The sequence below is a fragment of the Anabas testudineus genome, chromosome 22 (assembly GCF_900324465.2).
Source record: "Anabas testudineus chromosome 22, fAnaTes1.2, whole genome shotgun sequence".
Classification (NCBI taxonomy): Eukaryota; Metazoa; Chordata; class Actinopteri; order Anabantiformes; family Anabantidae; genus Anabas; species Anabas testudineus.
The window spans coordinates 10,093,969-10,107,940 of NC_046630.1; the positions used below are offsets into that span (position 1 = coordinate 10,093,969).

At 40.6% G+C, this 13,972-nt stretch overlaps 1 protein-coding gene across 1 annotated transcript; it reads left to right on the top strand.

Annotated features, from left to right (window-relative positions):
* Positions 1-4,455: 4,455 nt before the first annotated feature.
* Positions 4,456-5,580, top strand: htr1b (5-hydroxytryptamine (serotonin) receptor 1B). The gene has a single exon (XM_026340116.1). The coding sequence runs from the start codon at positions 4,456-4,458 to the stop codon at positions 5,578-5,580; it is 1,125 nt and encodes a 374-aa protein (XP_026195901.1).
* Positions 5,581-13,972: the final 8,392 nt, after the last annotated feature.

The following is a 13,972-nucleotide window of genomic DNA, read 5'->3' on the forward strand; positions in this document are numbered from 1 at the left end:
AAAGGGGAAAAACACATAGATGAACCGGGATGCCAGGGTGAGTAATGTAAGCACAGTACATGAGAAGTGTGGACCGTGACATCAGCATAAAACCAGCAACTCAGTGGGCTTTGACGAGCACCAGCTCTCAGTGTTTGGTGTGTAACTGTCTGCGAAACTGTTAAATGTTGCATCTGGTGCAGTTTGACACAGTGAAACAGATGGCATTGTACTTGTGAAGCTGAAGTGTCAACAGTCTTCACACACACACACACACACACACACACACACACACACACACACACACAAACCCACACACACACACACACACACACACTGAGTTTCTCCGGTCTTTGAAGAACACCGTATTCTACTGTGTGTTCAGTCTTTTGGGAGCTGAACACATGCATGTCATACAGCTGCACTGTTGTAATAAAACAATATTTTATATTATTTCTCTTTCAGTACACACAACTCTGACTAGGTGAGTTAACTTTCTGCTTTTCCAGATAGAAGTGGCTCCTCGTGGGCGGTGAGGTGAGACGACTCTACCCAATAAGTAATCGGCACGAGCAGTTCTACCATTTATTTAATTATATAAGGACTCTCATTTGTTTTCAGATATTGCTGACAAGGTGATGAATTTCAGCAGTGCTTGTTCCTAACAGCAACCCCAAACCCACCCTGCTCAATAACCTGTTCTTTATACACCGCACAAGCTATCACCCACACCAGCACTGCCCACAGAAGGTTTAGACCGGTCACCTCCTCCTGGTGTCCCCCTCTGTGTATTTCAGCACACTGACCACACTGTAAGCAACTGCACACACACAAAATCACAGCTTTTACTTCCAGAAGGCAGTAAATCAAGTCTGATCACACACACACATATATAATCAGAGTTTATTCTTTACTGCATATCTCAGAGCCATCCATAATCTTACTTTAATTGTTAAAATGAGGCCAGCTGTTGACAAATATCTGCATGCTGCAGATGTTAAAACAATGATGTGAATTACGCCACAAAATCTTCGCGACTGACACAACATTATCGCCGCAGCATCACAGCCACGGCTTTGTAAATCAATTCTACGCTTGCTTTTTCCTCCTCAAAGAGCGGGCCAGTTCCACCTCTTGAAAGCGCAGATAAAACCCATCACTGCTCGCAGTCAGTTTTCCCATCACTCTCTAAATGGAATCAGCCACTTCCACTCAGGCCAGGATGAGTGTGACCACAGTAAATCAGGCCTGTTTTAAGTCAGAAGATCATCATCGCCACTTAGCTCCTTCTCTGTCACATGTGTTCCTCTAGGGAATACAGGTCTACTCCACGATGTGCGTTTGACGTACACCTCCTCTACTTTCTAAGACGTGTGTGTAAGATGATCCCACTCAGTGGGATCTCCTAAAAAATGGGGCACAAACCCCTCTGATAAGTGGCGCAGGCCTCAGCATGGTGGCACCACCTTCTTCGTATGATCATCGGATTTGCAAAGTTCGAGTCCCTCAAGTCTCCAGTTGTAAATAGAAGCCCAAATCTCTCCTGATGCATTTTTAGCATGAGACCTTCAAGAGCTGTTTAGCAGAGCAGAAGGCACCATATGCTATGAGATCAGGGCTTGGGCACGCTGCAGTGGGACTGTTCTGCAACTACACATGTGTCCTATATTTTGATTCTCTCATTTAATGCCGCTATCAGGTTAAACATAGCGGTGCCAATCTCGTCCTGTTTACAGCAAAGTGTGTATATCAGTAATATTTGGTAATGTACACATGTATCTACACTGCTATATATTCCAAACATGGCTGTTCAGCTTCATTTCTTCTCATAAACACTGGGATAGGAAGGAGCCGTTTCCTGTAGCGATGTTTATGGGTAGGCAAACAGGGAGGGCTCAAACCCCTAACAACAAGGGATCTGCCCTGATTTAGATTTGGCCTATTTGGCCTTGATCAGTACAGCTGTCAGTCATCAAGCATAGAAAGAAATGAGTACAATAACATAAGGATCCATACAAGATAGTGTTCAAACATCAGACTTGTTGTAGTGCAGATGGTATTCCAAACCTGCTAATCTCTTTCCCTATTGGAGAAGAACTAAATCAATTTATTTGCTCAGGAAAATGAATAAAGCAGTGCCTCTGTACAACTTATTGTTGTTTGAATTTTAAATCATCTCGAATGAATGAATCGAAATGCAAATAACCTAAAGAAAACCCACACTATGGTTTATCATTCCACATCCGCCTGTGCTTGTATGTGGTATAATGTATTGACTTTAAGGCTCGCTAGATGCTGTATTACCGCACTAAAAATAGGTGTGTGTGTGTGTGTGTGTGTGAGATTGGATCTAGCTAGCAAGTCCGCTGTGCTGCAATATGTTTAGAGATGAGGAGTGATAACAGAAAGAGAGTCGCAGAAATTGGCCCGTGCTGCAGTTGCTGAACTGGGTCACTCATACTGAAGCTCAGAAACAAAAGAAAACATTACTGTCAGTCCGCAGCCTCTGTGTTTCTTATTGTTTGGTCTGAGTTTGCAGTCGTGACCCAAACAATCTAATAAAAAACTGGATTTAGAGCAGAATCTATGACAGATCGATGTTTTGTTTTAGATGTATATTTGTTGTGTAAACGATAATGGCAGCCATGTTGTGCCCAATTAGCATTAGTCATGATCAGTCGATGGGTACATGATCATGAACTCACGTGAGAGTCTGTTTCCCTGAGACCTGCATGACAATACTGGAAAATAACAGTCAAATCTGTCACTTCCTGCTGAATTTGGTGCAAAACAGCACACGTGACGTCCAGTGGGTGTAAAATACAGTTTAATCAAGTTTTACAACAAAGTCAATGAAACCGCTCTGCAACAGATGAGGTCTCCCCAGAAAGAATTCATTATCAACAAAACCGATTATGTGGGAAGAGACAAGAAGCACCTCACACACCTTACGCATCAATTCAGCATGTGATTAAATAAAGGATATACAGTATCACCGTGCTCTGTAATGCTCACGCTCCCTGGAAAGGTACCACCAACCTGACATCTCCACCTCATTAGGATGTAAAATGATTTTTTTTAACCCTGTAAAGCTCTATTCTCATGCATGAGAGCAGGTATACTAATAGGAAATTATACACCGCAAAACTAATTTCAGAATTACTTATTGTGCAGGAACTGAAACTATCTCCACCCTCTGTGGAAACAGCAGCATGTTTACTTGAGGTACATTGGTCCACTCTTCACTGCTTCCTGCTTCATTACAACTCCAATGAGCCCAGATTAATACGTAGTTAGTTTGCACTTCTGTGAGACATTGTCATGCTACATCAAACTCTAAATGATGCTCAACTGTTTAAGAATGAAGACGTTTGCTGTTTTCTGTTTGTTTTTTTAATGCACATCTAGTTTTAACACATATCTTGATGCTCATGTTGAAAACAAAGAGTTGTCCACATAAATCAAACTAAATAAATGCAATAAATGCTGGAAGCTGAAGCTGAAACATCAAGACTTGACATAAAACCTGCAAACATCCAGTGCCTCATACATCTGAAAACACATTTTATTTCACAGCTTTGTTTTCCTTTGGAGACTTGACCAGATGGTGTTCTGGAAGAAAATCAGCAAATGTTCAAAACCATTTCCAAAAATTATAAATCAAATAATTGTGTGAGTGTGAAGTTAAGTTTGTTATTTATCATTTATAAAGAGAAGAGAGGTGTGGGAGGACTGGTGCACCTTACAAAGGGAAGGTGACGTCAAAATCTAGGAGCTGTCCTCGGTCCTGATTCAACAGTGGTTGTTCTTTATCTTATATTAATGTTCTTAATTTTTATATACATTTTATAAATATAAATGTTATAATTAATTTCTATATTTCATGATGATTAAAAATTAGTTTCACCTTCTTTTCTTGACCCTTTTGCTGGTGGCGCAGCTGGGCACTATGACCCAGCAGATACCGTAGATAGCATACTCTACATTGAGAGAGACAAAAAAAAAAAAAAAAAAACAAGCCTGTGATCAGCATGTTTGATGTCAGAGTCTGTATAAAACCGAGACTTTGGGTTGACTCGTCATTCAACCACAGGGGGCCCGAAGAGACGCAGCTCTGGAGAACTTGCGCCCTACATGAGGATTATTTGTGACATTTCCCAGATGGTGGCACATCAGGACGCACTGCTCGTCTCTCACACACACACACCTTTTCTGTTTTATTTGTTGTCTCCCATTAGGAAGTTTTGTTTCATGGTTAAAGGAGGAGAACGCACGGATTTCTGCGATGAGTGGATATCTGCTTCCCCGTTTTGGCACCTGCGCATTCAAACCTAATGTAACAGAAGAAGATGAAGAAGAAAGGAATCACTTTTTATACTTCAGACTGATTATATTTATCTGACCGGATATCATCGAGGGAAAGGGCAACTTAAATGTCAGACATCTCAGAGGGTGACATAAAAGTGACTGTAAGTTATGGAGCGCTCCGGTCAAGTCGAGCCGACTCCCACGGTGAACACCACCAACGACACTTTTGTTACACATTCAGTCACAGCGGATGGGAAAACAGAGAGTCTCGCCTATCAAATCAGTCTGGCGGTGATTCTCTCTGTTATCACGCTCGCCACGACTTTATCCAACGCGTTTGTCATCGCAACAATCTCCCAGTCGAAGAAACTGCAAACTCCTGCCAACTTTCTGATCGCCTCTCTGGCCATCACCGACCTGCTGGTGTCTATCCTGGTGATGCCCATCTGCGTCCTGTACACCGTCATCCACACCTGGACGCTGGGGCAAGTCGTGTGCGACATCTGGCTGTCCTCTGACATAACATGTTGCACTGCGTCCATCCTCCACCTGTGCGTAATCGCTCTGGATAGGTACTGGGCCATCACGGACGCGGTGGAATACTCCAAAAAGCGCACGCCCGGGCGCGCAGCCGGGATGGTGGCCACAGCCTGGGTCATCGCCATCTCCATCTCTCTGCCGCCTCTGTTCTGGAGGCAGGTGAAGGCAGAGGAGCTGACCAGCTGCAGCGTCAACACGGATCACATTTTCTACACCATCTACTCCACCTTTGGCGCTTTCTACATCCCCACCTTACTGCTAATTGTCCTCTACGGACGGATATATGTCGAGGCTCGCAAACGGATTCTGAAACAGTCTCCGAAAAAGGTGGGGAAGAGACTAACCTCGGCGCACCTGGTCACCAACTCCCCCGGATCCACAGCCTCTCTGCAGTGCGGGAGACACGACACTCCGTCCAGCGACACCGGGTCATCTACAAGCGAGAACCAGGTGAAAGTGACGGTGTCGGACGCGCTTTTGGAGAAAAAACGCATTTCAGCAGCCAGAGAGAGGAAAGCGACAAAGACTTTAGGTATAATCCTGGGCGCTTATATCGTTTGCTGGCTGCCGTTTTTCATTTATACACTCTTGGTGGCCACTTGTGACTCGTGTTTGAACCCCGAGTTATTTGACTTTTTCACCTGGTTGGGATATCTGAACTCCCTCATCAACCCCATCATTTACACCATGTCCAATGAGGACTTCAAGAAAGCGTTCCACAAACTCCTGCGCTTCAGATGCTGCAGATTGTGAAAAAAAAAAAGTGTTTCCTTATTCTCTAATAAGATTTATTTATGTATTTATTTTTGGAAATGAACTGAAAACAGATATGAAAATATTAAGATAGTGCTTCTGATGCGCATGTAGTAGAAAATCAAGCTGTGCATGCGATGGAAAAATGACATTTTCGTTGTTTCTTTTATAAAACCTTTAGCTTCTGATAAGATGTAGTGTTTTGAAAAGGTTGCCTCATTAAAAGGGATGATTTAATAGTGAGCATTAAGCTGAATTACTTGTCAAGAGAAACGCTTTGGCTGCGTAATGGATGGAAATGACAGCTCTAGGTATTCCCAACTTTACGCACCTCACAGGACTCTACGTCATAAGCTTCATATTGACTTATTTGCGTCATTGTGGAGGTCCATCCAGTGAGAGGTTGTCAGTATTATGCACGGAACCCAAATTTTGATTGCACAGTAGATGAAAGCAGCTCACCGACGAATAGCCCGTTAAGGCATCAGAGACCATGGACACCTGTTTTTAACAAGACAAAATAGAAAAATCTACCACACCACCCAGCTTTCCTGTGTAAACAAACATGCTAGTTTGATTTAAAACTCACATATAAACACAACATAGTGTCATAAATCAGTTATATATTTTGATCCTGCCCCTGTATATCAGATTTATTGATGTACCAGGTAATATGAAAAGATTCATACAATATCAGTGTCAAACAAAGAAACTGGATCTGATATTTACCCAGCAACGCTGATGATAAGTTCAATTTTACTGAACAAACATCACCCTGTTTTACTTTGTGTGTGGGTCTGTTTGCTGCCACATTAAATCTGTATCTATCTGCAGTATGTTCATGTGTGAAATGGTTTGCCACCCCATGGCAAAGGAGGCTGATTTGCTGCTTTGAATGACTGACTCTGGCCTTTGGAGCTGCAAAAAATAATGCTGTGGATTTGTCAGCAGTATGTGAAATAAAGGTATGTTGTTCTAGGAATTTATTTGTTCACGTTCACATACATGCTGTGCAATAAAGGTTTTCAAGTATTTGTTTGGCACCACTGTTTTACGAGTGAGAGTTTTACTGGTCCACGAATCAGTAAACACACATTGTTTCTTTCTATTTGTCTGGATGTTGGAGGCAGCACAGATAATCTGACGGGCAGCTTGTCGTTTTATGAATTTTCCTTAAAGTGCTACCTTGAAATGTAATAAAAGCTTAAGGCCCCAGCACATTATGACAGTGTCAGAATGAAATCCAACAACCTCTCGAGGCTCTTGCAGACCTAGCAAAGCATTAAATGATTCATTTAGAATAATGTGCTTCATATCATATCAGCTCCTCCTGACTTTTTCTTGTAAGACGGGATAAGATTCAACTGTGGCTGAGATTCACACTAGCGTTTGATTTTCTTTCTTTAATCTTCTTGCCCTCCTCAGAGGAGGACTTGATCTGTGTGGTTAATGGCTGTTACAGCCCAGTAAGTTCACTCTTTATAAAGAAACCACCTTTATTTCTCTATCAGAAACGTATCTGAAATGTAGGAGTTTTGCATCAAATCAAATTTGTGTCAATTAAACTCACGTTTAGGCTTTAATTGATTGAAAACTAAATTTAAGTTGCAGTTACCTCAGAAACTCACTTTCTTTACACCGTGAGTGCAAGATTATAAGTCAACTCATTAGTTAACATAAAAACAAATTTAGACAGTTGATACTGTGTTAGAGGACCTGGAGGCTGAATGTGGCACACATGCAAAAGATATTTCCAAGGTAAGAATAATTTGTTTAGCAAAGAAATTCTACTAATGCAATACTGTGGTTTTAAATATGGTAAGCCTGTACTTTTAGTTTTATGTTATTATTCATGTTTGCTACTATATTCCCATTTGTGTTTTTCAAAATAAAATATTAAACCTTTTAATAAATGTGTTGGACCACCTTGACTTAAGAAGGTGCAGTTGTTAGAGGTGTTGCCTTTTCAAAATTCAAAAAGTTTAATTAAGTACATGTGACTTAAAGTTGTTCTAAATACTGGAAAAACCTATTGCAGCAACTTTTGCGAATGTGTGCTAACACTCTACCAGTGGGTTCCTACAGAAGAGAGGAGGCTAGTTATTTTTGATAAGAAGTTAAATTTGTTTACAGCTACCTAATAGTTTGTTGTGTAAATTTGATTTTTTCTCTTGTAAATGTTAAGAGGGGTTAAACTAGTGGATTTTGCAAAATATCTTAAAAAGCACCATGTGTCTTTGCTGAGCTACAGTCCTTTCTTTAGGTCTCATGTTTCTTTTTGTGCAAAGTAAAATTAGGAAATCCTTTTGCAATCTTATCTACTAATTGAAGCTGGAGCTGCCATTTTTTATCTGTATCAGTTTGTTTTTTTTATCGGGGTGTTTGCTTGACAAAGACCTTACATCAGTTTAGCATTCAATGCCTATAAAATAGCTGGATTCACTATGACTCAATAGCCTATAATTTGATTGGCAATGTGCATGTGTCACTCCTGCACTAACAAATGTAGCTGCTACTCACAAGCATGTGTGAGGAACTAGCTGGAGACATCTAGTAAGAAAGCTTCTTCTCAACTCTACACCTAATACTCTAAACTTGTAGTTTTTGGATCCAACTAATGCTGATTCAAGTGATATCACTGGAGGAAATTTAACTTAACGTAGCTCCCTCTTGTATAAAAAGTCAACATTTCCCATGACAATAGTACTTCACAAGACCTTCAAACTTGTACTCATACCTACACTCAATACTCTCACTTGACACAATAGTGTAGCACAAGACTTCATACTGTAGATGTCACACAGTCCTCCTACCATGGAGAGGATGGTCCACAGATCTGATCCATAATGAATCAGATAAATCTTTCCCAGGAAGATTGTTGATGTTTAACAAACACGGTTTACGATTTTGTGTAGTCAGACAAATATTGCCCGACTCGTGAAGGTAACATTGTCATACCTCCAGCTGCAGAGAAGTGCTGTTGACACAGGATGATTACCCTGTGCAAGCAAATACTGTCCACCCATTTCATTTTCTATTAGCTCAATGTGCTGCTTTACTGCTCTTCCCCAGTTCTGCTGCGGAGTAAAGGACGTTGCTGATGTAACAGCCAATGAGCCTGACCACATGGATAATGAGCCTATAAAGTATTCTTTCCCTCAGCGTAGTGCTGTTGCTTTATTCTTTCACCCTTTATGGTCAGAAGAAGGATAGTAGCATTCACCACCTGAGAAAGAACAACAACCCGCCTGCTATTAACAAATCACCTTACCAAGGTGACTGACCTTGGTCAGGAATGAAAATGACTCAGGAAGGCATCTATTAGGCACCATGAGAAGGATGTGCTGGAGGTTTTCAGCCACCTTCTCTCTGGTGACAATAATTACCATTTGCATTCAACCACATGCACATGTTTCACTGTGTTCACCTGTGAAATTGTAGCTTTTATGATTTATCCATTCATCTATTTTGTGCGAATTTGTCACATGAAAATACGATATATTGACAGATCCATAAATCTACAGGTATGTCCTAGTTTCATTAATACTGGAACAGTGATATTGTGCTGTCTGCTAATGTGCTGTGTGTTGTCGTTTCCACTCTTCACAGCAGAATTATTGAGCCCAAAAGGAGTTTCTCTGTCTTTCAAGTGTTACCAGGTGGGTTAGGGTTAGGGTTAGACAAGGCTAGGTAGCACATGGTCAAGGTGGTATAACATCATTGATGTGACCTGCATAATGCACAATAGGACCAACCAATCAAACTATCAGTCAGTGAATCCCTAATCCCCAATTTAAACGAGGTTCCAGTTAACAAATGCTGCGACCAGGAACGTTATGAGTTATGACTATTAAGCTGCACCATTATTTAACTATTTGCCTATTTAGTATCATTATGTAATAATAAAGGAATATAATACCTAATAATAATGTGACTCGTACTGAATATAAATAAAGCCTTTCTTCATAAATTTAATTCTAATATAATTAATCTAATATAAATCCCTAACATTTGATATAGGCATGAGACAACAAGACTAACGTGTTTGAAACATGCTGACAATATTAAATGCTAAATTGTGAGTCACAATTAAACATAAACATACATATGAAGTAGGAAAGACATAAATATAATTATAAAATAGATTCTGTGTTGTGTTTTATATATAGAAGAAAGTTGTGATTCGGACACTTTTTTGACTGATACAGTCGATTTCTTTAGCTCTGAGTCAACTCATACGGTATAAATTAAGTTTAACTAGTTTCCTCCAGCTATGCCATGAAAATGAAGTGTCTCTTGGGAAAATCATTAAATGAAGCATGAATTATATCTGTCAGAGTGAGATCGTATGGAAAATACTTCATCTCTGTAGGCAAAGTGTCACTGCATGGGTTCACAGCATCATTAAATCTGGAGTTCAGATGGTGAAATTCCACAACTCAACCCCATCAGCTGCACACCCAAACTATACCTTCATGCGTTTTTCGCTGTAATAGCAAGAAATCATTATCTGACTGTGGTCTGTGGAGAATGAGTAAATGCAATGGGGTTTGTTAACCAACTGTCCCATCCATCAATCTGCAGCTGTGAATCCAGTTTAACGTCCTGTCATTCCCAAAGTCGACAGCTTTGTCCGTAATGTGCATGTCTCAATTTGGAGTCACTTTCTGATTAGAATGAGGCCAGACACCCCCGCGGAGTAAACTCATTTCAGCCCAATTTTGTTGGAGGTGGCAGCAGCGTCGGCACAAACCTGGAGAACTCTCCTTCACATGATTGGCGAGCAGGTAATTGATCTATCGTTAAAGATGGGGAGACATGTAGGCCAGTGTAAAAGGATTTAACATGGGGTGGAAGCAATGTTGCCTATTCGTTAATGGTTGGAGGTTAACACGTTTCTCCCTCTGTGACACCTGATTGAATGGTTCTTGTTATTATCCAAATCTCCTGAGTGCAGGTCACAGATTGACCAATAAAGAAACAGCTCTGACAACCAAAAACACACGACCAAGATGAGCTAAAGCTATTTCTTTTTTTTTATGGATGATCAGTATGCTGTGATGTTCTGCAGCAGAAATATTCAGTTCAATTCACTTTTATTTTTGCATTGGGACACACACCTTTGTCCTTAAATGAGGAATACCGGTTTGGCCATTTCATCATTCAAAATTTAAATGCAGTGAGAAAGCTGAGCATCTTCAGACAATGCAAAAGCTCTCAACTCTCAGTAAAGCCACGCTGACATGATTAAAAACGTCTGATCCACTTAATCTCAAAGTCGGCACACACAGATGCTTGCCAGTGAGCGAATGCACACCCAAATAAGAGCGTAGATAACTCACTGACTGACTGATTTAAAAATATAACACTGCCTCTAAATGTGCTTCGTGTTTCTATAACTTTTCACGGTTACCTATGTTATAATCGACCTCGCGTGTGTCGGTCTCGGACTGATGCAGCTTTGACAGGTTTATATTGTGCAGTGGAGTCGTGGTTTGTGTGCTGCCTCTGCCATGCTGTCATAGGCTATAAGCAGGTGTGGATTAATATGCTGGGACACAAATGCATCCCTGATGGGCTGTCAATTGACCTGACCTCCTTCTCGGCATCTCATTCTTTTAGCCTCTTTGTTCCCCTGCCACACAGCATTGTTTTTCCAACTTCTCCTTCCTCCATCAACTTCTCCCCTCCATGATGCATTGTTTTTACTTTCCTGTGTCTCCTCGTGCCTTCTCTCCCATCTTACCCTCCATTGCTAACTTTCCTGCTGCTTTACTACTTTCTTACCAGATAAAATCTCTAGGATTCCACCTTTCGGCTCGTATAATCCCTAATAAAGTCAGAAACTCTTTTGAGTCCTACTGTAACATTGTCATATGTTATCTTGAAATGACAGTAAAGGTGGAGGTTTGGTGTTGCCTTTTGTTGTTAATAGGCTTTGGAAGAAGTGCTTTCCACCTTAATATAGAGGGAAAGGTAGCAGGAAGTGTAGTATTAGGACTCAGACATGAGTGGAGTCTATAAAGAGGGCCTGAATCCTCACCTGGGGCTTTCTTCCTCAACACACCTGAGAGCCACCAGCTGATGTCAGCCACAGCTTGCTGTTTGCTGTTTAATTTGGTAAACTCACTTTACTGTGATCTAAAGTTTCATTTTAACATGACATTTGTGCAACATTGCTTTTAGTTTAATGTGAAATTAGGTATTTGTAGGTATTTTAGACTAAAACTTGCAGTGATTGCTTAGTGACTCGGTGGTAGAGCAGCCATTTTGACTGTTTGTTTTGTGGTGACTCTGTAGTTTTGAATATTGTACTAGTTAATTCCTCTGTATATAACTCTGACTTAAATTGTCCAGTCCAATGGTTATTGGATGCATTTTAATTGTGGTTTCTATTTTGTTGAGCGCTCATTGTTCGTCCTGAGACAAATTTCAGTCTGACATGATTTTGAGGCGATTTTGGGTTCAGCTGGTCACATGAAAGATTCTCATGGATACATTTTGATGACGTCCTGATTTCCTGTTCTGTTCATCTTTCTCCAGTTTATGAAAATATCTTTGTGTTTCCAGTCAGCATGGTTTGCTGTGAGTTGCATAAGGATTTAATAACACTGAAATTCTACTATTCACAAAAAACAATAACCTTTCTAGATGGAGGCTACATTGAAAATTCAGTCTACCCCTTAGATATATTGCTGCCAGTGCATGATCCTTGAATACATGCTGCCACAACTGAACTTTATCATGTCCACAATACAGTTAATGTGTCACGAGTGGCAGCAGATTCAAGGTCTTTGTTAATTCACTGCCATTTGTGAACACATTCATCAGATTATAGAAGACTAAGAACATCATCATGTATGAACTCAAGTACGAGGTCACGGGGTTGACATTGGCACAAGCACTGTTAGTGCTACAGGTCTAGTAGAGTGGATCGCACTGATAATCAGCCCAGAGTGGATTTTTCCAAAAGAGGAGTGTTACGACAACCGGGACTCTAATGTTAGACTTTTGGCACTCAAAGAAAAAGCGCCTCAGTGAAAATGAGTCATGTAGGTTTTTATACACTGATCATCGGCCTTCAATGCAACTAAAATGTCATCACAAATATGGTTTTTGAACAAAAAACAATAATTTATACAAAAGTAAGGAATCAAACCTCATTTAAAAAGTGTGAAACTGTGTTTAATGGCATCAATATTTCATTTATGTACATAACTTACTGTAATGCCTATAGATGATGGATGTAACATCAGAGGTCTCTTTTTCTGCCAGGCTCTGCCAGCCAGAGACACCCCGGCTCTGTCCCTAATGAAATAACCCTTTGTGACAGATGGCAAGTACCACTTTCCCTGTGTTGCATAATTTAAAGTGACCTCTCTAATTAAACAATCATTCAAGTCATCACCTGGTTGGAGAAGGTCAAGCTTGTCCGAATGAAACCCTGGATAAGACTGGCAAGGATTCATCTATCGAAGCCAGTCGTGTGTTTGAGGCTAAAAATATGTTATTAATCAAGACTGAGCTAAAAGAATGTAGATTATACACAATTAATTCATGATGTTTGGACTTTAGAGTTCATGTGTGAATGGCACATCTCCTTTAAATGCTGAATCTAAAGCCTTTGGCTTAAGTTTAACCAGATGTGTGACCCTGATCCTAATCCTAAAGGAACTGGGTCAGGGTCGTAGACTGGGATGGTAAGATGATCTAACTTAAAATATAAAAATATAAATAAAACGAAATTTCCTTTTGCACGTACTCCTCGCAAATGTACCTGTGGGTGTACGGTAGTTTTCTTTCGGTTTTTAATTAAACATAATGATGGCTTGAGTTCATAATGTCAACCCCATGTGAAGAGATCAGACTGTACCTGATATTACATGCATACAAAGTCTGTTGGACATAAACATACACAACTTTTTGCTAATGGGGAAAATTCTGCCCCCATCTGGCCAAAAGTCTAATTAAAACTGTTAATTAAACGAACTAAAATGTGTCACTGTAAGGTTTGCCACAATCATTAGTTCAAGGTTCACATTACTGTGCCAGAAAACTCCCTCGATGGATTATGGTGCTCTTGCAGAGGCTTATTTAGTGGAGCAATTTGTTAACAACGAGCTGCTAATCCTCTTCAGGGAAAGAGGTGAGGGTGGAGCCTAACAACATGGAGCCTCCCCACCCTCATACAACATTACAGGAGAGGTCACACATGCTTCCATTGTGACGTCCGGAGCCTTGTTCACAGCAAAACTGGAATACCAGCAACAATTCAAGAAGCTGTTTGGGTCCATTTGACCTTAAATTCATGTGACAGTGCAGAAAACAGAGGACTATCAAACAGGTGGCTCTCCAGCATCCAGCACACAGGAGAAAGACTGTGCCGGGCTTA

Excerpts from the sequence above, each read along its gene's own strand:
- htr1b (XM_026340116.1), top strand. The coding sequence starts at position 4,456 with ATGGAGCGCTCCGGTCAAGTCGAGCCGACTCCCACGGTGAACACCACC.